The following is a 23845-nucleotide window of genomic DNA, read 5'->3' on the forward strand; positions in this document are numbered from 1 at the left end:
CAATTTTTCTTAAATAGATTTACAGTATGTTTAACATGATATGTTAAATTCAACTTTGGCAGGGTTGCGCTGCATTTTACATACCACGAGGTTGCAATAAGTGCCAGAAAATCGTTATCCGCAGTTTTTCGACACCTTTAGGCTATATAAATTTCCATTAGAACAAATTTTATATAGGCTCAGTTAAGAAAATAGGCAATTAAACTTTCATTCCGTTGGTGCGTTTGACCGAAAGTTTTGTTTAAGGCCAGTGTGCGATCTTTTCTACATACCCAAGAATCGAATGAAGTACCTGTGATTTTGATTTCAGCATCGAGGAATGATTAGCTGTTACTTGTTTGTTTCTTGGTAAACGTAAGGTTGGAATGTAGTTGGCTGAGTCAGTCAAAGAACTGATGAACATTTTAAATGTTGTGTCCGATTCAAGTACACTTGCAATATATACCAACAAGAAATTTGCAAGTGTTGGGCCTAACGGTTACCCATGACCACGCCATCTACTTGGTTATAAATAGTTTTTCTTTGTATAGAAACATACCTCCTGAACCAATTCAATAAAGACATGACAAGAGTGGGTTATCGGGTTTGTGAACTTTTATTGTGTCATACACTTGGCCTGCGGAACATCCATGCACTTTTTACAATCATACAAGTGTAATGAAAGTATTGTGGTCGATAATGCTTTTAATGTTATTTTTAAATCTTTACGTATATAATGGGATAATTTTCGTTCGGTTTTAGTTTATGGTATAGTTTCTTGCTTACACAACTAAATATATGTTGTCAAAAAATCCTAAAAGCGACAACAAAATTTTGCGCTCAAAATGTCATTTTGCAAGATACAAACAAATAAAAACATAAAACGACAATATATATTGTTGAAGCTAGTTGTACCAAACACAAGTGCCATGATTGAAAATATAACAAAAAAGTGTTTATAATATGAGACACAATGTTTGCATTCCCACAAACCGGGTCTTACACCTTAAGGGGGTAAATACGCTCCCAATTGAAAACCATCGACCTAGAGAAAGTTATAAAATAATTAAAAACCCTAATAAAGTATAGTTGATTAACGAAATTCTCCAATCAAACCATTAAAATATTAATAAAATGAAACTTGTGATATATATCGTAATGAAACTTTTTCGCTTTCTCTCTACAAAATTACTGAACCAAAACAGCCGAAACTGTACCAAACAGTTGAAATTTGCTGTGGTATCTAAAAAAACGCAATAAAAATATAATTAGCTCTGAGGGAAAAATAAGAGAAAAAAATACGCCTTATTAGTTATTAGTTATTACCTTCTGGGCCTTACTTGTTACCGGTGCCTTAGTTGATCGTGGTCATAGTTAGCATTCAGAATGGCCACCCCATTACCTATGTCAAACTGACACATAAGCCTACTGCTTTAATTCTGTAGACTAGGGCAAGTTTTTAATGACCTATACCAACTCCCAAAAATTGACTATCAAATTAAAAAAATTACTATATTGACTTAAAAAACTTGACTAAATACGTTAATGTTGATTGAATATTAAAGTCTTTCCTCGACTTTAAGTGGCTCACCGCACGAGTCTTGGTTACAGAGCTTGTCTTTTGTGCAAGTTCCGATAAAGTCATTTATTATTTTTTTAACGTAGTAGAAGTCGACTTTAAATACCATAAAGTTGCAAACAAAGCAACTAGGTCAGGAAAGATAATTTATTAACAATGTACGAGAATTAGCCTAACATGTTTTGGACATGAACATATATAATCTCCTTTATCAGAGCAATATTTTTTGTTATGCTTATTGCCCAAATTTTGAAGAGTTCACTGGAACCACTGAACATAGATAAGCAAGCGTCGTTCATACCTTGCTCAAGGATATTACAACGGTAGCGCTACAAAAATCAAACCCGGCTTGCATATTTATGATCCAGGCGAGCTCAGTCAGCCAAAAAAGACGGGTGTTATTGTTGAACTGCAGCCTGCTTTATTCCAATAGAACGTATCCTCTTATTGCTTGCTGATTGGTGACTGATAGGCTGTTGTTGGTGATAAGTTTGATAACACAAGGCGCGCTGCCGTCAGGTGTCAAGGACAAAGTCAGGTGTTGAAAAGAAATAGAAGAAGTGACTGCACGTCTATGTTTAGCGATGGATGGCGGTTATGAATCTGTAGACTTTCTTTTATCTTCAGTTTCTAACTTTTACAAGACGTTGACAAAATGTCCGGTTTAGCAACGTCAATTGAATGATTATTATAGGATGTTCGTAAAGGTGTCTGGCAACTTCAGAGTTGTCGTTAGAGCTTTGGTCGGGTTTGTGCTGATCCATTCTACGTAGTAAGGAGGTTTCTACGAGTTTGTTCCATACATTGTGCACCACTCGAACAATTGAACCGTACCTGTCCGATGGAAGGGATTTTCCAAATCTTTTTATCTAAAAACAAAACCACCAATGTTAGTTGTTTTATGTGTGAACAGAAGTTTCACGTTGGAGCCTAGACTGCATTTGAAAATGCGGCGGATTTCATTTTCTAATTGGCTAGCTAGACGTTTCCCCCAGATACGGAAGTTTATTGAAAAAGGTTTGGTTAGTTTTTTCCCCTTGCAAAGTTCCGCTTTTGTTGTGTTGTCCTTTTCCAAAATTTTTCTAGTCAGAATGGAAATATAGTTACGTTTTAACCTATACGCTGTATTATCAAGTTCGCTTTTGAGTATAGTCTTGGAGCTAGAGATTTTTTGTGCAAGGCTAACAGGTGACTTAATGGTTCTAACAGGTTCTTCTTATATCGCATCTGAACAAATCTGGTCCATTTAGTGCAGTGGTTCTTAACCTGGGCGCTACCGCCCCCTAAGGGGCGCTTTTGATTTTTAGAGGGGCGGAAATACTCAGGGGGCGCTATAGGGGGCGCTCTATTCAGAAGGTGTAACGATATTTACCTCACTGCAAATTTGCTTTAGTAGTTCTGCTAGATCAATATCAATGTATACTCTTGCTTTGTATAGGCCAGTGGTGGTCAAACTGCGGCTCACCGGCATGTTTTTTGTGGCTCTTCTAGTCGAATCGTAAAATTCCAAAAAATTTGCAAAGGCTACCAAGAGTATCGTTTATGAACGTTTCTCTCTTTTTCTTTTATTTAGGCCAGCATTTCGTTTATGACGTAACAGTAGACATAGAATCCGAAGAGTTAGTTAACAGCAAGTCAACGCAATTTCATTGCTAAGACAGTAAGCTTTAGCTCAGTTCAGTCTACTTAAAGACACTGCAAAACGAAAACGATGACATCTAAGGCCAGCAAAATGGTGCTTGTATTTTCTGCCAATGGCTCTTCCATTGAATACATTTGCCCACCTCTGGTATAGGCCTAGGCCTACTAGCCAATCTTTCTAGTTACGTCATAATGCGCATTGTCTGGTCTGAGGCTCCATTCGCTTTTAAAACGTAGTCAGTCAGTTAGCTAAACTTCAGCTTCGGCTAGTTTGATCAACGATATAAAGTTCTTTATATCGTTGGTTTGATTGTAGTATGTAATTGAGATATAATCTGCAATTGTGTTGAGTTATGAGTTATTTTTCCTGCTTTACTAATGTATATTTTACTATATCAACCATTCTCTTATTATTTCTGTTATTATTACTCTTATTAATACAGTATATTAAATAATATCGCTTCTCCCAAATACAAGGCAACCGGATTGGTGATTAAGCCGATCTTTTCACTAAACACTCGTCATTTTTAACACAGCCCTTTCATTATGGTGGGCAGCAGACTATGGAAACCTCTGAAAAGGGGCGCTGGGGGAAAAAAGGTTAAGAACCACTGATTTAGTGCATACCCCAGCTGTGTCGATTTTCTTTCAATAAATTCTTGTTGTTATGTTTCCATTTTCTTTCTTTAAGAGGGAAGAAATTTTATTGTTAACTTCTAGTTCCTTAGCAAATGACACAGATTCGTGCGTGGTTTTAGATTTAATTTAATACAGGAATCAAGGTTTGGTTGATGACCCAGTTATTAAAAACATCTGCCATCGTGGGAGAAACCGTGGCAACGCCTTCTATCTGTTTGTATTCATTGTCACTTAATTTAAGCATTGTGTTGTTACCCAGCATGGAGTGTAAGTTTTTTGTGCACCGGATAGCGTAATTTTTAAAGACTGGTGTTCACCAGTAGGCGAGAAAAAGTGTGCACCGGTATGCGCGAATGTGCATCAGATGTCCTTTTTTGGGAATTATTTAGCCTACAAAGTAGCTTTTTGGCCTATTTTGTGCACCGGACATGTCGTGACATGTCAACGCTTTTTTCCCCTGTTGCTGTGTTGTCATGGGTTCAATGCAATGAAGTTTTAAGCTGGCGTTTGGATATTCCTTGGAAGTCGGTCACGCAATCTGTAAAATCTTTTTCAGTATTAGTTCTATGGTAAAGTTAACCGGGATGTTGGAGAACAGACTGGTGATGTTAAAAGAAACTACTGTAATATATCACTACCACTTTGATTTTGTATCTTGTTAATAATGCCAAACGTGTCTTTGATGTTGGTCTTGTGACGTCGTAGTGGGGTAAGAACTTATGATAATAATCAGCGGGCGGCTTCATAAGCATAGCTGTTACTGGAGGCAAGAATCGGTCGCATTGGTATGTCGTCCTTGTGAATTTTGGGAGAGCCATAAAGACTAAATGTTGAAGTTGCACACGGTAAAATTCTGTGGTATCTTTGGGCAGTGATTTCTTTGGTTTTACTTCTTGTTGTTTTAGTTAGCCTAAAAAAAAGTTTTAAATTTTATCCTTTAGGCCAGGGGTGTCAAACTCAATCGCACCAAGGGCCAAAACGCAAAACTTATTTAACGCCGCGGGCCGTAAGGATAAAACTTGATTGAACGTTTCCTGACACGAGTACATGAATTGGAACAGCCAGCGAAACAACACCAAATTTTTGATTTTTTTGACGATTTTTGACTGGGCTGTTTTTGATTATTCTTATCTTACATCATTATGTTTCATTCATCTCCTTGCAAAAGCATTAAAGAATTAACAGACAATAAAGAAAAAAGCAGCCCAGATTACAAGCGTTGGAATAAATCGATTTATAATCTTGTTTCTTGCTTGCAAAAAGAAAGTTGTACTGTACAATGATCTCGCGGGCCGGAAATAGTTCAATGTATAAAATAACATTGCGGGCCAAGTTTTATTGTGAAGCGGGCCGGATGTGGCCCGCGGGCCGGGAGTTTGACACGTATGCTTTAGGCCTATAGCCTAAATTTAAGACCTAAGCTCCTAAGCAGGCATTTTTGTTAAGCTAGCAGACAGTATTATCGAGAAATGTTTGCTGACTTGATGTAGGTCCTTTGACCTTTGTCAGCTCTCCATGTCTGAGACATTTGTGGTTTAAAACTCTGGTTGTCTGCTGGGTATCGCTATGATTCAAACCTGACAATTACGAATTCTCAACAGGTTAGTATTGTCGCATAATCGTCTGCTGCAGACTGAAAAGATAAAAAGTGTGGGTATAGGCTATATCAGGGGCGGGCAACTTCTTCGGTCGGCGGGCCTGATATGAGAAAATGAACTGAATCTATGACTTAGGCCTATACCGCTTGTATTCACAGTCCATCTTCCGGGTCCAGTACGGAAATACACAACCACCTGAAAGTTACCAAATTATGACGTCACTATGACGTAATCATATTGTTGGGTCAAAAAGAAGTGACGTAACACAAAATCGTCATCAACTTCTATCAACTGTGAATGTTAAAGCAGCCAGTCTTGTGTTTAGGTAAACGAACAGCAAGAAGCTTGGTAAGATTTATCTTTCTGATTCTACCACGAAAACACACACAGATGAGCTCTCAAAAGAAACACGCATCACCTTTTTTCGCCATTCCATTGGATAAAACAACTGATGTTGCCCAATTGTCTCAGTTGTTGATCTATGTTCGCTTTGTCTGATCCTTTTCAATTAAAGAGGTAATGCCCGTTTACAGACCCCTAGAAGCGACTACTAAAGCAGTAGGCATATTCAAAGTTTTTACCACAACTTTTAACAATAATAGTATGAAACGGGAGAAACTTGTGGGTGTCTGCACTAACGGTGCCCTGACAATGCTTGGTTATAAAAGTGGATTTATTGCCAGGATAAAGAAGAAAAGTCCCAATGCCGTTGGATTTCACTGCGTGATCCACGGAGTGGTTTTGGCCTCCTGGACTCTATCTGCCGCAAAATTAATGATGAAGGATAAGCTTGCAATAATCATAGATTGTTTGCTGAGTTGTTAATTATGCGTAGCTTTCTTGCGTCATCCTCAAGTGCCAACTGCAGATATACGTCCGTTAAATCGACTTGGATACTTTGATGAGGCATTTTGAAGTCATCAATGGCTCCACTTGGCTTGGAGACAACAATCCATTCACTGTAAGCTACAGGTTCTAAAACTCCATTTTCAACAAACCTGTCCAGTTCTTTTTTTACCTCTTCTTTCATTGCAAATGGGATGGGCTTGAAAAACGCAGGGTTGGCACCAGGCTTTAAGTGAATCGCTACCTTCACTTGTGAGCATTTTCCCAACTTCGAGCTGAAAACTTTTAGATACTCAATCCGGCCATCTTGCTATCCATTTCGTTAACTTTCTCTGACAAGACTTGAACACGGTGGGCAGGAAGTGACATCAACTTCAAGACCATCTGAAGTACCTTCTAGAGCTGACATACCCTTGTACGTTAAACCAAAATATATTGGTGCCCCCCACTTCTTTAACTATGACTAGCTTTAACCTTTAAGGGGTTTCTCCACCAAACTTTGCATCAATAAAACAATGACCTTTGATTTTTAGCTTTCGCCATAGTCTTGAAATGAGACTGACTTGACTGTAGATATTGCAAGAAAGCGACTTAATGAAGATATACATTTGTATGAGTGCACAAAATTAACGATCGATGACATATGTGAGGGTCGGCAGATTTGTCTGGAAACCACCAACTTAAGTTGCAGAGGACAACATTTCAAACAAATTTTTGGTATTGCCATGGGATCGCCTGTGTCAATGATATTTTCAGACTTAGTTATGGAAGACGTGTAGAGAACAGAGCTATTTTGGCATTTTTTCGCCAGCCCAATATATGGAAGCGCTACGTTGATAACTCCTTTGTAATTTTAAAAGCAGATGATCTTGAAAGTTTTCACCTATACCTTAACTCTATGGAATCTTCTATAAAATTCACGTTGGAAAAGGAAGACAATTGTTCAATTGCTTTTTTAGATTGACATATTTCCCAAGATAAGTTAAGTCTACAACAAACCTACTCATAACAACTGGTATCTCAACTTTCAATCGATGCACTCACTGCAGCACAGGCACTTGGTGGCGAAAACTCTCTTACAGAAATTATAAAGGCTGTAAAAGATTCCTTACGATTAAATGGTTATCCGGATTGGATACTAAACACAAGCCAACAAAAAGTCAAACAAAATTCAGATAATTCCAAAGCACTCCAAGGTTTTGTTCTTCTTCCACATATTCCCCTCCTCACCGAAAAGCCAAAACGAATTTTAGGGATCACAAAATCAAGACTGCTTTCAAACCGGCTTTGAAGATTGGTGACATCTTTTCCTCTCCCAAAAATCCTATACCAGAGGGAAATAGACAAGGAGCCATCTGCAAAATTCCCTGTAAAAGCTGTAATTGTACTTCATACATGAAACAAAACGGTCCTTTGCTATGAGAAAGAATGAACATAAAAAATTTCAATACGATATGAGTTCGTTGAGTAAACATGCCTTGGAAAAAGACTATGTAATAGATTGGGAGAATGCCCATGTATTTCATTTTGAATCATAATACTGGAGAAGAAGATTTGTGCATTTTATATTAACTCGAAACAAGATAAACTATAAACAAGTAAAAAACGAGAAAAAGGACACACTATCATCACCTATATAACCGCAATATTTTACTTAAACCTGTTATGTATGTTTGTTTGCCTTAAACTGCATGATTTTAACTTTGCTTTATTATAAATTTTGCATTTCTTATGTCATAATACCATACACCATAATTGTTACTTAGTTATTACTCGTATGTAGGTAATTTTATATGTTTGCGGTTTTCAAAAGTATATCTAATTCTTTTTTATTTTAATCTGCCCTGACGAAGCTTACCCACATGGGTTTACGAAATGTTTCCAGTCCTACAATGTAATATATCGATCCTGTGTCCCACTGACACAAGATTCCCTTGCCATTATTTGCCGAACAAATCCGAATCTGCTTCCCAATGTGCTGGTAAAGCTTGTGTTTGCAGTTATCTATGGCTTTAACTTGACAATTAGTGGAACAAGTGCTTTCGACGAAATCTTTGCTTTAAGAGCTTGCTTAATAATACTTGCTTTAATTCTTTTTGAGCTACTTTCGACCGACGATGCCCTTTCTTCACACATTTCTATCAGGAATACTCTTTGAAAGGACAATTCTTCTTGTAATGCTTTGATAGGCAATGTGGACAAGATTTATATTCTTCTCATTTTATTCCTAAGGAAGTTGGTGAGGGGTCTTTTGGCTTGTTCCTGTTCTTGTATGTTGCAGATATTCTATTGACAATGCTAGGTTCACAAGGTCCTCCAACTTACAAGACTTGATCCGTACGCAGTGTTTTAACGTAGGTTTCGGCTTTCTTGAGGGTGTCTTGCAACGAAGTGTTCAGGTCCAGCAAACATTGTTGTTGAACGTCAGCATGACGTTTTCATCCACTTACCTGTGTTGGATGATGACAGCTCTAATTTGTTCATCAACGTAGCTGAGATGATTGCATTGATTACATTTGTAGGTAAATTATCAATCTCTGGCGATCGCGCAGAGTGTCACTGTCCAATCTGCGTGTGACTGTCCTGGTTGCATATGGCAGTTATAAAATGCAAATCTTGCTAGTTGAACGTGAACAGTGTTCCTGAAGTGCAAAGGAAGTTTTCCATTCAGTTCTGCAAAGGACTTAGCAGTATCAGCAACGTGTTTATGAGCAAACAAATTTTGAAGAAGTGCAATGGTTTCCGAAACAACTCATGCTAGCAAACAAGTTTTCTTCTTGTATTCAGATATGATGTTGTAAATTAGGGATGGGCCAATACGAACCCAAACCCGAATAGATTCGCCGAATATCGCCTTTATGGAAGATTCGGGCGAACACGAATACCAACAATGGCGAACCCGAATACAATATTACTTATAAATTTACTGATTTTCGTAAAAAATGATGATCTAGTTTCCCGACAATGCTAAACTAGAGTCAGCAGTACTTACAATGAAGGTCGATTTCCTAACGATTTTGCTTTTTTGATCGTTTTTTAAACACTATTTTTCGAAAGAAAGCGATCTGTGTATTGATTACGTCATTTAAGAAGCAAGACTTGATAACTTTTGGAGGAAATTTTATTGTTTGTTTCTAATACGAATAGATTCGGGTTCGCACGAACCCGAATAATCTTCCTCGCGGCACATCCCTATTGTAAATGTTCATGTCATGTTTTTCTTTTTTGTTGTTGAAGGCATTAAACACTGGAACAGCTGTGTCCTTTTCTGCAGGTTGCACCTGTTGCATACTGCTAAACGCATGTATAAAGCTCTCTAGCTGTTCTCTCGTTAACATTGCTAACTTTTCTTTCTTAACGAATCTCGCTGCTACCACTTGTATTTTAACTGGTACAAAAAACTGTAGAACTTGATCATAATTAATCAACATAAAACTAGAATGAGTCACAAACTCAGACACATAGACTAATTACTCGCTTAATGGAAAAATGTCAAACTGAAAAAACGCTAATTAGTGTACATGTTATTTAAAAACATAATTGCCCGCGGGAGCAAACGCATCTGGATTCCAATCATGAGATTCTGCTGTTTCATACATCTCTTTAGTGGTTATCAAAAAGTAATATGTTACTGTTAGCCCAAATGAACTGAAGTTATTTGTGGAAGCTCATGGCAAACAGGGTTATTTTCTATCATTCACATCAGAAGGATTTCAGCTGGAGTTGGCATACCTCGAGGACATTTTTGAAGCCCTTAATGATTTAAACTTGCTCTTGCAGGGCAAGAATACTAACCGAATCAATGAGTATGATGCCATAATTTCATTGCTGTGGCATCGCCAAGTTCAAAAAGGAAACGTAGCTTCATTTCTGAACTTAGATACTACACTCAACAATAACAAAATTGGACTGGAGGATGAGCTTAAGACCGAAGTAGAGGTCCACCGTGTACTTTTGAAACAGGAACTCAAAATGCTATTTCCCAGAATTCCAGAATGGACAATGACAAGGAACGCCATCCGTCTTAACGAGGAAATTGTACTCGATGATTTGCAGGAGGAATTCTTGGAGCTAAAGAGTATACTCTACTGCAAAAGACGATTTTGAAGCAATGCAAGTAACTAATTTCTGGGCGAAATATGTCACACATATATCAGGTTGGCTGTGTGTACACTTCCCGTTTTCATCCACTTACCTGTGTGAAAGTGGCTTTTCTACACTCATATATATAAAGACAAAACCTAGGAACAAGCTTGGTTGTGAAGCCTTGAATTAAACATTTGGTTTCCAAAAAGCAGCTACATTCTTCCCATTGATGAATGCTAATTGCAAATAAATTGTTGTTCTGTTTAATGTTTTTTGATTTTGCAATAGGGTGGGGCAGAAGTTTTTTTGGCATTAAGGTGGGTGCATTTTGAAAGGTTAAGAACTCCATAACTAAAGGCAAAGTTACTAGATGCTCCAAACTAACGATTTCTTGCACAAAATATAAGTGTAGTATTTTCTTAGTTTTTGTGAATATGATACATTTTATAAAGTTATACTGATTGTTTTCCAGCTCATTTACTTGATGAATATTTTTCTTTAAATCCTATTTTACATAAACTGAAAATATGTCAGCCTCGGCTGCTGCTAAATTTTCGCCGAAAGTTAGGTGTGCAAGTAATGACTGTACGTTACCAAAATTGGTGACAGTTTCTTCCAAGGTTAGTGTATATATACATGTTATTTTGACAACCAATTTTACTGTTGAACCTAGTTTACATTGCATAGAAACCTAACTAAGAAGCAAAAAATATAATTTTAAACTTTTCGTTTTAACCTAACATTTCGGCAATGTTTTTTTTTTTAATTTTCATTAGTTTTCTGATATTGGTAGAGCTTTTTACTCAATATTTAGAATAAAAAAGGTTCACCATGCTTGCCAGCCTCTAGGTTCAAAATCACTGAAGCATAACCGTTTTCTTTTTTGCCTTCTTAATACTGAGTAAAAACTGAGTAAACACTACCTTACTTTGACTTATCCTGTAAATCTGTAGTGAGTGATGTAGTGCATAACTTCACTCGTATAATTTTATTGAAATGGTTTTGTGAGCGCAGGCTGGAGCACTGGGGCTGCTACTCTTTCTATAGCAGCTTTAACTGTAGTCTTCTTCACTACTGAGTACTGGACACTTGTATTGGCCGCCAAATTAGCACTGTCGAAAACGGCATCTTTTGTACTGTGACTGGATATCTGCATTCCAGCCCATTGGAAAATCCCATCCTTGCGGGCATCTAACCCGCTGGGCTTCATCATGATGGAGCCACTTTTTATCTTGCTCATTGGGCAACTGAGCTGCTCAATCCGTTCGAAGCTTGATGATCAAAATCAAGACACCAGTTGATCCGGCCGCACTGCAACTGTTGGAACAAGTCAAGTTATGCATTAGCAGGGTTTAGTAGACGGACCATAAATGGACTGCAGAGTGGCAGAAAAGCCCTGCCAGACTTTGCAGCTTCATCACTGAACTTTGTTGCGGAATAATCGCCGGCGTCGAGCATTTCAGCTCATCTCTGTACAAATGGGGAGTGCAAACACTGAAGCTTGAGGGGGAGCAAATAACAAACAATGTTATATCCGATTGCTGTATTAATTACCAAACACATTGCCTCTGAATTTTGGATGACAGCATGACCCAGTGGCTGCGTGACTAACGTCTCAACATCTAACCTGGGATGTCGGTTTATATGAAGAAGATGAAACAGTTCTCTACTAGCAATGATAACTTTATTTGTATTAAAGCTAACCCACATTTCAAGTGGTATACCACAGTATATAACTGTTGTACATAACTTGTTAGCATTTTTTTTGCTTCGTTTAATATCACCATAGGCATCATTGCCAAAAAATCCAGGTAGTGCGAATCTGAAAATTTTCCAGACAGTCGGAGGATAAAGGTTACAATGTGTTCCCAGTAAGTGATTTCCAGACAGTGCAAGTCGCGCTGCCTGCATCGCGATAGCCTGCTTCCTGCACTTTAGGCAACGATGCCTACGATTAATTATCACATGTACTTGAAGTGTTTTAAGAAACGATTTGAAAAATTATGGTCTGTCTTACATGTGTGACATTTTGTCAATCTAAAATGGGACAAGTCCAAAACAAGTTGACCCAAAACTAAAGAATAGTTGTTAGCAAGTGTACATATATTAAGCAGTTAGTGTCATAATTTTAGGGAAAATTTTCTGCCACAGGCGTCAACTTTTAGGATTTGTTGAGCATGCGAAACGTCAAGCCCTAGATTTGAAATAAGGCGATACCCCTAATTCCAGGATTTATTGTGTAGCAGTAGCATAGATATACACTTATCCAATTAAGGTTAAATGCAATAAACGTATGGGATGCAGAATCGCAAAGGGTTATTCTGGTGATCAATGTCCTGGTAAATATAATTCAGCAAAGGTTTCTTAAAAACTTTACCAGACAATGTGTTATATGCATATATTTCGAGTAATAGGTTAAATAGATGCTATAATCCAGTAGTGGCCAACCAGTCAGAGACTAAAAGCCTCATTTTTACCTTGTTAACCGCAAAGAGCCTCATCATACACATTGGCACATCTTAGTCAAACATATTCATGCGAGTTATACTGTACACCCTAAACAATATGAACAAAAGAGCCGCGGGTTGGCCAGGCCTGCTATAGTCTATGGGTTCATGAACAGTATTATAAGATGTGAACTACATTCTAGTAATTATGATTCGTCCAACCAATTATAGTGCTCCTTTTTTCTATACGAACAAACAACATTTACTGCAGATGGAGTGAAACTCAAGTTCTTAATATGATGACATAATGGTATTGTAACTTTTATTATTTTGGTGCAATATGTTGCTTCTAAAAGCGCTGAAGTTTTGCAACGAACAGTGGTACTTTTACTGCACAATTGGACATGGTATATTGGTATCATCCGTGGGTTAATTGCAAAAAAATGTAACACAGATAAGTGTAGAGTGCAGCAGCGTTTTGTAACATCGCATGTACCAAGTGATGTTAAATAAAAAGATAGTCATTGCAATTTGCAAATATTATACAGTGTCAGTTTATCCTGCTTTCCATGTTTCATTTTTTTCCAAAATACTAGCAACATCATAGGGCGCGTTGGATGATATAAACTTGTGTTAGTAGCAAAGTTAAAGATGCACCAAAGTTGTTAAGTCATGGCAATTTCCATGATGTCTGATAAGTATAGTACTTGTGACGCGGTTATTTCCACAAAATAATTTATTGTTATTTTTAAAAATGTAATGCTTTTTGAATGTTTAATTTATGACGAATGCATTGCGTCGCATGATGTTGTTCACAAAAAAGCCCACTTAATTCATGTCTCACTCATTGCGCTGCAAAAAAGGCTTTGGCAATTTCAATGAGTAAAAATAATGATAGTTATAGTCAAATAAATTAATAAAAACCAGGGTGTATCCTGTTAATGAGTCGGTTGCAGCTGAACATTTTTAAAGTTAATTTTATTTAAGCACATAGCCTACCAGACAGACCCATACTTGACGTTTATTTTTGCTGCTACCGAAATTATGACTTAAGTGGAGGCAAGTATGTTAAAAAATTCAAAGAACTTCTAGTTTATTATATAAGTATTTGTGACACTATCTAGGATACCAACTGCAATCCAAGATGGGGAGAAAATAATGAAGGAATGCCCCCTTTAGCTGTAGACAAGAATAACAACGTGAAATGCACCTGTGTGGACACAGAGAACATAATTATGTGCAAGATTTGTGGCCACCTGATCAAAGGTACTTCTGATTTGTCACAATTGTTTGTCACTCTGCCTTTGTGATGTTCATATTTGGGTACAGTCATGATTACAAGTTTATACCGTAACCTAATTTTTTTCAACATCTTCATACAATGAACAGTTAGATATTTAATATCCCCAAAATTAGCTTTTAATTTTGTTTTAACCCATTACAGGCAGAATTATGACAACTGGCTGCCCTATTCATCCTCGTGTCTTCCATCTCATGGACTGCAGCCATTGTCCTCAGTGTAGATCAACTTGCCTTAAATATTGCTTTCCAACAGATGAAGCAAAACTTTCGCAGATCTAAAATTTATTGTGATGTGATCTTTGAGATTATGTTTTTCTTGGTGTGATATTAAAATGACGTTTGCATTGTACCTAACACTCATGTCAATTCTATACATTCTCTACACTTCAAATATACGGATGGTGGATTCCATTGTGTATTTGATTGTATCTACTTTATTCCTGTCTTGTACATAGATTGCTATCACAGTGTTTCATGTTTTTGTTTCTGCACAATTCTTTGGAGTGATTAAGCACATTTGCATGGCAATGGATTTTTATTTTTACCTTTGTTGTTTTTATTAGCACAGTCTCTTACTAGTTGCTACGCCTTAAAATGTTACCATACTGTGTTCAGGTAGTGTGCAGTAGTAACATGTTCTTTTGCTTCAAAATACATTTTTTTCAATGCATGATAAAAGTTTGTGATTTCCTCAGAAAATGGTTTCAAAACGAAGGCGCTGGCATATAATATACCAAGTATAACTCATACACCACATTCATCAGTAAAATACAATTAACTTTGCATTGTAAACCTTGAAAACATATGACCAAGCTTATCAATATTTGCATGCAAAATAGTGTGTATAGTTGCCAGGTAGGGTTGTAAATTGATACCTTCTGCTTCAAAATTTCTCGTTACCGGTACCTCATTATTTTCTCCTTCTAACGGTGGTGGGTAATCCTGCAGAGATAGAGTAGCTACTGTAAAAGTAGTATGCATAATGGACATGAATCCCTCCTCATTTCCTTGATATATATTTGCACAAATTAAAGATAAAAACTTTTTTTACCTTTATAAAATTCCACACAACAACCATCAGAACATTTATTTCATACTCTGTTACGATATGAAACAGCTCGTTGACAAAGCAGAGAGGCGGCGGAATGAGTTGACCCTGTCATACCAAAACAACTTTAACGTCTATCTAGACTTATTCTGGGCAAGTTTCACTTTATGTTGCTTTACTGGCTAACCTTTCTTGCAATTTGAATGACTTGTAAAGCAACTTGATAATGTAGAGATGTCTCACTAGGAGGTTCATTGTAGCGGCTTGCCTCAAAATGAAATATCAACACGGAAATACAAGATCGAAGAATTGGTGACAAATTCCACAAAGAGCGATAGTTGTGTGCAACTAAGGAAAGTAATTGCCATGCAAATGGGTGTTCATCCATGAAGTGGAAGACTTTTAAATCCCTACAAACCATCAATGTATGTCAAAGTTTCCTTGCTTTTTCATGGAAGTTAATTATGCAACTATTACCTTTCAATGGTGAATTTCTTTACTTGATTTGACGGCCATTCTGGTTCTCCATCTAATGTGATGGCTGTCGCCAAGTATGGGGAAGATGCCATAATTGCTGAAAGTAAACTGGTTGATAATACAGATAACTTTACCGCGTCAAAAGCCTGTGCCACATCAGGAATCGAAAAATGGCTTATATCTGTGCCACTGGTTGTTTTACAACAACACCGATACAGGAGCAAAGACAGACTTTCATTATTGCTCGTCTGAGCAACCTGTAAAAGCAATAAAAATTCTGTTATTTGAGACATGTTAATTGGTCTAAAAACTGAAGTGAAGTCAGTCAATTATACTTCACAGCAGTTCTTCAAAATTCGTTTACATGGATTTAACTATATAAAAAGGAAATACCTTATTACAGCTGTTAGATATTTACTGAAAACCTATAATTTGGGTAATATTTCATCTTGTTCTTGAAAATTGTGAGATATTATAAAGAAAAATCTATGTATATGAAGTGATATCTATGTACATGCATAGCTTACACAGTCGGGCCTCGTTTATCCAAATCTCAGAAAACTAGAATCCATACTACCTGACATAAAACTGCTAGGAACAGAGTTCATCTCATGTATTTCAACCCTTTAATCCAGAGATATTGCTGTCTAACTTCATTAACATGACAATTTTGAAACGGAAAACCAAAGCAATAGAAAAAAAACACTGGAAAATCTGTCATATTTTCATAATTGTTGCACTTTGATTTTGTTTTAGGAGCTGTAATTGATCAATTTCCTTAACCCTTCTACTGAAATAAGAATATAGTTTGGACGCAATCAGATGTTCAATTTACAGTTTCTTTAATCTAGGGTAGTCCTAAATGCATGCTGTCTTTCGTATGTTTATTTATACATTAACGTTGCGTTTCCTTAAGTTGACAGTTACTCTAGGTCTGGACTTTTATGTGTTTCCTATTTGGGTGTTGTCTGAGGCATGTTCTGCATTATTCAGGTCAGTGTAATGCTCTGTAAAAAGTTTCTCTATAAAATTCTTCTGATTTTGATTGTTCGAATACCCCGCCAAAATGTGATATTTTGATGAATTAAAGTAGTCCGGATTAACAAATCCTGACCATGCACTAGATTGTCTATTACCTTAGATATGGGACATTTTTTCTTCTGTTTGGGACCAGAACCAACCATTCCTGTTTCAATTGAAATAGGAACAAACCCTGCCACAGAACTGCATCTGCGGGATATGGTTTGAGCAGAAAGTTTTCGATGCATTGAAAGCAAGGACACATGATGATCGGTGCACAGATCTTGGGATGAGTGCGACTCATTTTCACTAAAATTGGATTCCACTCTTCTTCCGAAAAGGATGCTATTTTCCTGAAAATAATGCAGACAGCAATAAAAAAATTTCACTATATCAGATTAAAGCTGAATTTCATTTGAATTTGCAAACCTGGCTAACTGAAGCTTCTAACACAAAGCGGCAAACTACTGCAAATAGTTCCGGTGTTTGTGAAAGTTGTACTAAAGTTCGTTGACAACACTGCATTGCCTGATCATTGTTAACATGGCCTGAGAATTAAAAAGAAATAACTATAATGCATAGTCGTTTGAAAAATTGATTTAGAGGCTTTTTTAATATACCTACCTGTGTGGAGTAGCTTGTAAAAATAAAATACTAATGTCTGTGTCAAAGGCATTAGACGCATGTCTAGTTTTATTTTGTAACTTGAAACTGAAGACAAAATTATATACAAGAGTTGAACCGCATTGAATGCTATTTGCTGAGATGAGGAAAGGTGACCAAGCATTGAAACCAATTCATCCAAAACAATGCACAAGCAATGCGTCATTCTAAAGCAAAATCCAAAAACATTAAAGAACTTCTATAACATTTCCATATAAATTTTACTATTTCCAAATAGTAAATGCTTTTGTGTCACAGCTTTACAGCAGCTGTCCGCTAAAACAATTTACTAGATTGGACTGACCTTGTTACAAAATTGTCTGATACCAGCCCACTGCCAGTTTGAGAAGTTAAATGGTAAAGGTTGATGAGCAATCTGAGAGACTTTTCTCCAGGCATTTGCTTTATTGCAGTGAAGGACCGTATGACTATTTTCTCCGTTAGCTCTGTCGGTCAAAAATATAAGTAGTAGTAACATGACCTCCTGTACAATTAATACATTTAAATAGTGCAGCATGAACCCTTACCAGGAACAAACGGTTTAACGTCATTAAAAAGTTTTAAAAAGATTTCAAGATGAGCCGCAGTGGTTGATTCTATGAGTAAGTGACTCAAAACATGACTGGCATGATGGTTAAGGCAGACAGAAAGCAATACAGAATGCAGCCATTTTTTTCTAAAACAAAATGAAAAAACAAAATTGAATCTATGAATAAACCTCCATTCTAGTGCCATATACAGTGGGACCTCGTTAATCCGTACCCCGAACAACCGGAATCGCCGCTATCCGACACAAAACTGCCGGGAACGGATTTCTTCCTATGCATTTTACCCCTTTAATCCGGAAACCCCGCTGTCCGACTCCGACACAAAAGTTTTGGAACAAATGTGCTAAATCAATAGCAATAAAATCCGATAAACCGGATTATTAACAATTAAGCGAAAATGATTTACGATTGTCCTAATACACTATGTACACTGGGTAGTTAGTTGACGAAACAATAGCCGATTATCTACGCATAATAACGTTGCGGTCTTTATTGATTCAAAAGTACAGTACTGTACAGCATTGCGCTTTGTAAAAAATTTTAGCCGCACAGCTTTTTAGTCATACTATGAAATACTGTACAGTATTTTAGAAACGAAAAAATAAATTGTTCATCAACAGTAACAAACAACACTTCCGCGGTCGCAAAAAAATACGTACAGTACATCGGTTGAGTGCGGCAATCTATTGAAGACATACTGCTGCAACTCAATTGTGCGATCAGCTTTTGATATCGCATTGCGCAAAGATTGGAAACAGGTCAAAGAAAGTTCAAGACTGCTGGTCCCGCCGGAATGCTTCGCCATGCAAGAGCGGTTGTCAAACCGATTTGCGGCCGAATGTTCGTCACTTGGAGAGCATTCATCTTTAATACGGTGGTGCTGGGGTTCGACACTGGGTCGGATCATACAAAAAATATAATTTTATATTAGTTGCTGTCCAGCCAGAAAGTCGGTACTTAGAATTGGAGTAAGGTGCATACTGCGTTTTGAACACGGTGCTGCATTTGCAAGATTGATTGATTTTTTACTTTCCGATAATCCGGATACCCTGCTAAACCGACATTTTTTGACGAAACGAAGTGGTCCGGATTAACGAAGTCTCACTGTATAAGTTAAAAATGTTATAAGTGTTAACCTTTCGTCTGATGATGTTGTGATTATGTCTTTGCATAGGTTAGGATAGTTGTTACTCAGCTCAAAAAAAACGTTATTGGTTTCTTTATCTTCAGACTGCTTGCTTAAGGCTAGATGTTGTAAGTCCTTTAAAATGGAAGGCTGTACAAAATACAGCAGATTTATTGTAAAGGTCTGGAGAAAAACTGTAAGCCTGATACAGGAAGATTGTTTGAGATGGTGAAAATTTCCTACCAAAATATTTGAAAAAATGTCTTTGACAGATTTTTCAAGTCCTCCAATTTTCTGTGAATCATGACTTGCTGCAGCAATCATCAAATTTACTAAGCTGTAAGACCCTGTACTAGACTGACATACAAGATGCACAACCAGACTGCACAACCTTTTCATGAAAAGTATCAATAGTGGTTATTAGTTCTGTAAATGTTTGTTATCATAACTAAGCAAATTAATTGAAGATCATATTTACAAAAAAATGCAGGGCTAAGAATTTTGCTCACAGGTTTGTTACTTACGATTCCATCTCTTCTGGACCCTTTGATAAGCGCTTAAATTGTTTGTGCAGTTGGTTCAATGTTGTTGCATTAACTAGTCAAACGAATTGAATGATGAAAATAGTTATATACACAAAAGAAACAACAACCAACATGCAGGCGATTAACATTTAATTTGAATGCTACATTAAATTTTATGTGAAAATGACAATCTATGTCAAAAGCTGCAGCTGATAATGAAAAGCTATGCACTTATTTGATAGTCACAGTGTCTTACTTTCATTAACAAACAAGTTAGTAGTGGCATGAAGAAGTTGAATTGAAGCTGAAAATACCCTCATTAGAAAAAATACGATTTTGATTTGTCCAGTGCTTTTGTCTGCAGGAGGTGTCTAAACAAAACGAACGAGTTACTGTAGCATATTTTTAAGCAAGACACATGTGGCATGGGTGAATGAGATAGTCTTTAATAAAATACTTAACTCACTTTGAACATTTCCAGCATTTTTTCACAAATCTGTGTCTGGTGAAAAGTGGCTAGATGTTCCAGTATTCGAATAACAGACGTTAATATGGATTGCTCACTTTCATTCATAGTAATTGAAGATGACGGTGTTATACTTATGGAGGCTACAAAACTTAGATGCATCAAAACGATATAAAGGCATCGAAGCTATTTTTGCCAAATCAAAGACCAAACAAAGACACCGGTAACTATTTTACACAAACATTAATTTTTGCCTAGCGATTTGTTATGTTCAATTTTGTGCTCTTGTAAATCATAACTTATAAAGTGAAAATGAACTCAGTACAACATACTCCATCTTAATTTACAAAACTTGCTAAATCCAGTGTTTAGAACCCTCTCTATGACTGCATTAGGAAATGCATTTCCAATATCAGCAACCACCCAATCAAAATACGGGGAATGGTTTGAAGAAGCTGAAAGTAAGGAGTCTAAACAGGATGCTACATTACATTGTATCCTGCAAGAAAAAAACATAGTAATCAAATTATAAAGCCATCATCAGCCATTGGCATTGATTATATTCAAGCTTATAAAACATCTCTGTTATGTGTTATTCTCCTGCCTTTATATAACAATAATAACTATTCAGCAATTCAGAATGTTATTTTGTACTACTTAATTAAAAAACTGCAAATAAAAATAAATAAAGGATGGCACTTGTTTGACTAAAGTGTGTACAAAGTAGCTTACAGAATGTTTAGGGAAGTCCGATACACATCCAGCAGCATCCTCATCGGAACAAGATTCAACCAAAAAGAAAGAAGTCTGGATAAATTGGTTGGAGGGGGTATTACTTGCCTCTGCTTGTAGCAGCTGCTTATTTGACCTATTTATATGTAACAAAAAATGAAACCATTCACTGTAATGACACTTGTAATGCATGTATTTTGACAAACATTTTGCCATGACCAAAAGGTGCTTTAAGCAATGTCAAGTTAAGTTAATAAGCTTCCACAGTGTAATTAAATATTTGGGCCACAGTAATGCACAGTTGTTAAAAGACCATGTAAAATTAAATTCTTTTGCATAGATACCTAAACATGTTTACAGTATCCAGGGCATTTATTATGAACTTATAACCACATGTGAAAATGATTTTAACCTTTTGCTCCATGAAAAAGCAACATTAATGAAATTACCTAAAGATTCCACAGACCACGAGCATAGTATTGATGCCCAAGCTTCTCCATTCTCATTCAGTAAGTCAAACAAAGTCGTTGTGACTAGCTCTAGGCTACTTGTCATTTCTGAGCTGAGGCCAATCGCTACAAAAAAGGGCAAATGGAATATTATTTTGCCAAATCATACTCTCAAACAAATTAAAGCTATTTTAGCTATAAACCTGTGGTTGGAAATTCCATTTGGTCTAAACTTGCTCTAATTGCTTCTTCATATAGCATGGTGAATCGATGAAGAACTGCATTTCGTGCAGAAGGTACACGATGAAGCAATGCCACCGAATTTTTCACACGTTCTTCAGTAAAGCTACTGGAAGCGTATGAGGAAGCAACAAACCAATGTACCATTTGTTGAGCACCGAGCTGACATAAAAAATTTGTACTTTTGAAAATATTAGACAAGCACATGCATTTATTTTGTTTCTTTTCAGGATTTCATAGCAACTTTTTACTAAAAATTGCAATCTTGTTTACTTTATGCGGGTGCAGCTATATGCAAACACAGAACTTAACAGTAGTTTGAATATTAACACACAATGTTTGGCGTTTTATGACTGCAACGGCTGAAGCACCGGAAAAAGTTTTTTGAGACATACAATTACATATACGGCGTAGTTAATTAGGTTTTGCATGCCTCGGTATGAACGACTGCACCTACAATATTTTAATGATCTCTGCCATGAAATTGAAAGTTGCGCCACAAATAATAACTTCACGTTTAAATGCATTTACGAATAGATTAAGAATATAAAAACTTGAACTGTTACTTCAAAAGTTACGGAATAATTTCACCAATATGATAGGGTTACCATATTTTCGTGGCCTAAAATCTGGACATTCTTGAGTGCCCACTAGCGGTTTTTATAATGAGGTATGAACACATTGTCTGTCAATATGACGTCACACAAGCAATGCTTTGCCTATCCATTGTATACCGGAGTGGACTTTTGAACATAGTGTCGTGAGTTCACTAGGCTATTGGGCCACCTCTGATTTGACCTCTGGTGATCTCTAGGCTAGGATTACTATATTTGATAATGCGCAATCCATAACAAATTTACCTCAGTTGCATTGACCAACTTCAGAATATTACCAAAGTACATTACCGCCATTGCTTTTTTGTGCAAGAAGGATAAACACGAAACTATACAAAACAAAACCTGCGCCCCACTTTGAAATCATTAAGCATTAAACAAACGACAATTTCCTTGGTATTCTCATTTGGTCTGCAACAGACTTCTTGTTGGGCTATTTTTCTACTGATTTATAATTTTCTTCAGCGAATATACGCTCTTATCGTTTCAGACATGTTCTAAATTTTGCAATATCGACCAAGATATAGGCTAAGGCCTTCAGCTACTAGCCCAGCTCAACTCTTCCATGTATCATTGTATCCCGAATAGAGCGCTCTATTGTCGTTTATGAAGTAACAAAGAAATCATTACCCGTAACGCAACAAAGAATTGAAAAAAATTCCGGACATTTAAGCATATTTTAGCATTTTCCCCCGGACGCAGTTTGAACACTAAAATTCCGGACATGTCCGGGGAAATCCGGACGTATGGCAACTCTACAATATGATAATTGAAGTAATTCAGTATCATACCATACTCTATATCTTAACAAATACTACAATCTACTACATTAAGTTTTTTTTACATCACATGCAGTTTTAATGTAAGCAATGATTTTTGATTAAAGCTACAAAACATATATAAAATATTCAGAAAATAAAAACAAATAACAAAATGGTTAAGATCAAAAATTAAACCAAATACCTTAGAAGTAGCATTGATCTGTTTAGACTTGGCTTTTTCATCAATCAAAACCTTGGTATTACTGGCATGCATTTTTACTTAATTACAAAACTACAACGAGGATTGTTGACCAACTTACTATAATATTGATTTAACTGCAATGTTAAACATGCAATTCAATCTACTGTACTTCGCGCAGTGCTTCCTGTGAGTTTATTGTAGCTGCTAACAAGCTTCAAAGAGTAAGACTACAATGAGATTTGTAGCAGTTTATGCATGCATGATCTTGGTCGATAAAACTAGAATTTAGTTAGGGAAATACCCAAAATCAAAGTAGTTTTCAAATAGTTCATAATATCGCAAAGTTTTATATTTTTAATTTTTGTTTGCGGAAACAATAAAGATTTAGAGATTTTCATATTTTAAATAATGATATAGTACAGTATTTGCAAAAATATTTTTAGCGTTTATTACAAAACTTTTAGCAATTTGTTAATCGAGTATTGTGTTTATACACAATATATTATTGGTTAACAGTTAACGATTTTACATGAAAACAATTAAATAAAAAATAGGAAAAAGAAAATAGTCAGGGCTGCCATTTCGCTTCCATGGGGGCCAAATTTCGGAAAATTGGTACTTTCATTTTTTGGTAATGTTGCATCATTACTATAAGCTATTGCGTCTACTTTGTTGAGAAAGTGCATTTAAGTTTACCATACATGATTTCAAAATCAGTTGAGGTAATTTTAATTAAAAATAAATTGCCTATAATTTCCTAATTTCTTTAACAAAATTGAAAAATCTCTTTTTTTGGGAAAATCCCTAATCTGTTGCAAATCAACAAAGAACAAACTGCAAACGTTTGTGAAATTGTGA

At 36.4% G+C, this 23845-nt stretch overlaps 3 protein-coding genes across 8 annotated transcripts; 2 read left to right on the forward strand and 1 right to left on the reverse strand.

The window, feature by feature from the left end:
- The first annotated feature begins 640 nt into the window (after nt 1-640).
- LOC143446278 (uncharacterized) lies at nt 641-14787 on the forward strand. 3 transcript variants are annotated; one of them, XM_076945872.1, is made up of 3 exons: nt 641-663; nt 13940-14081; nt 14260-14787. In XM_076945872.1, the coding sequence occupies exons 1-3, from the start codon at nt 658-660 to the stop codon at nt 14394-14396; spliced, it is 285 nt and encodes a 94-aa protein (XP_076801987.1). In that variant the 5' UTR covers nt 641-657; the 3' UTR covers nt 14397-14787. The 3 variants fall into 3 exon arrangements, with proteins under 3 accessions (XP_076801987.1, XP_076801977.1, XP_076801970.1); XM_076945862.1 differs by lacking the exon at nt 641-663 and adding an exon at nt 4536-4683; XM_076945855.1 differs by lacking the exon at nt 641-663 and adding an exon at nt 8834-10988.
- LOC143446296 (protein FAM200C-like) lies at nt 5308-8260 on the forward strand. 3 transcript variants are annotated; one of them, XM_076945899.1, is made up of 3 exons: nt 5308-5439; nt 5595-5952; nt 6120-8260. In XM_076945899.1, exons 2-3 carry the CDS (start codon nt 5918-5920, stop codon nt 6259-6261), a joined length of 177 nt encoding a protein of 58 aa, XP_076802014.1. In that variant the 5' UTR covers nt 5308-5439; nt 5595-5917; the 3' UTR covers nt 6262-8260. The 3 variants fall into 3 exon arrangements, with proteins under 3 accessions (XP_076802014.1, XP_076801999.1, XP_076802005.1); XM_076945884.1 differs by having other exon boundaries at nt 5595-8260; XM_076945890.1 differs by having other exon boundaries at nt 5762-8260.
- Nucleotides 14634-23222, reverse strand: LOC143446266 (integrator complex subunit 5-like). 2 transcript variants are annotated; one of them, XM_076945839.1, is made up of 19 exons: nt 22988-23220; nt 21374-21572; nt 21171-21296; nt 20722-20857; nt 20322-20488; nt 19990-20132; nt 19780-19894; nt 19524-19596; nt 19243-19390; nt 19010-19149; nt 17853-18001; nt 17630-17771; nt 17287-17492; nt 17092-17210; nt 16779-17015; nt 15643-15899; nt 15353-15575; nt 15169-15273; nt 14634-15059 (listed from the first exon to the last, which is right to left on the reverse strand). In XM_076945839.1, exons 1-19 carry the CDS (start codon nt 23057-23059, stop codon nt 14892-14894), a joined length of 2925 nt encoding a protein of 974 aa, XP_076801954.1. In that variant the 5' UTR covers nt 23060-23220; the 3' UTR covers nt 14634-14891. The 2 variants fall into 2 exon arrangements, 1 of the variants encoding a protein (XP_076801954.1); XR_013113910.1 differs by lacking the exon at nt 14634-15059 and having other exon boundaries at nt 15353-15513; nt 22988-23222.
- Between the last annotated feature and the right edge of the window lie 623 nt (nt 23223-23845).

Source organism: Clavelina lepadiformis, chromosome 1, assembly GCF_947623445.1.
Source record: "Clavelina lepadiformis chromosome 1, kaClaLepa1.1, whole genome shotgun sequence".
Taxonomy (NCBI): Eukaryota; Metazoa; Chordata; class Ascidiacea; order Aplousobranchia; family Clavelinidae; genus Clavelina; species Clavelina lepadiformis.

What these genes read in the sequence shown, in the direction of transcription:
- LOC143446296 (XM_076945884.1), top strand. Translation starts at nt 5,956, where the DNA reads ATGCCCGTTTACAGACCCCTAGAAGCGACTACTAAAGCAGTAGGCATA.
- LOC143446278 (XM_076945855.1), top strand. Translation starts at nt 10,896, where the DNA reads ATGTCAGCCTCGGCTGCTGCTAAATTTTCGCCGAAAGTTAGGTGTGCA. An exon ending in TGGTGACAGTTTCTTCCAAG is followed by an intron (nt 10,989 to 13,939) that starts GTTAGTGTATAT and finishes GACACTATCTAG; the next exon opens with GATACCAACTGCAATCCAAG. An exon ending in TTGTGGCCACCTGATCAAAG is followed by an intron (nt 14,082 to 14,259) that starts GTACTTCTGATT and finishes AACCCATTACAG; the next exon opens with GCAGAATTATGACAACTGGC.
- LOC143446266 (XM_076945839.1), bottom strand. Translation starts at nt 23,059, where the DNA reads ATGCATGCCAGTAATACCAAGGTTTTGATTGATGAAAAAGCCAAGTCT. An exon ending in CGTTAAACCGTTTGTTCCTG is followed by an intron (nt 17,772 to 17,852) that starts GTAAGGGTTCAT and finishes TTTGACCGACAG; the next exon opens with AGCTAACGGAGAAAATAGTC. An exon ending in TTACAAGCTACTCCACACAG is followed by an intron (nt 17,211 to 17,286) that starts GTAGGTATATTA and finishes TTTAATTCTCAG; the next exon opens with GCCATGTTAACAATGATCAG.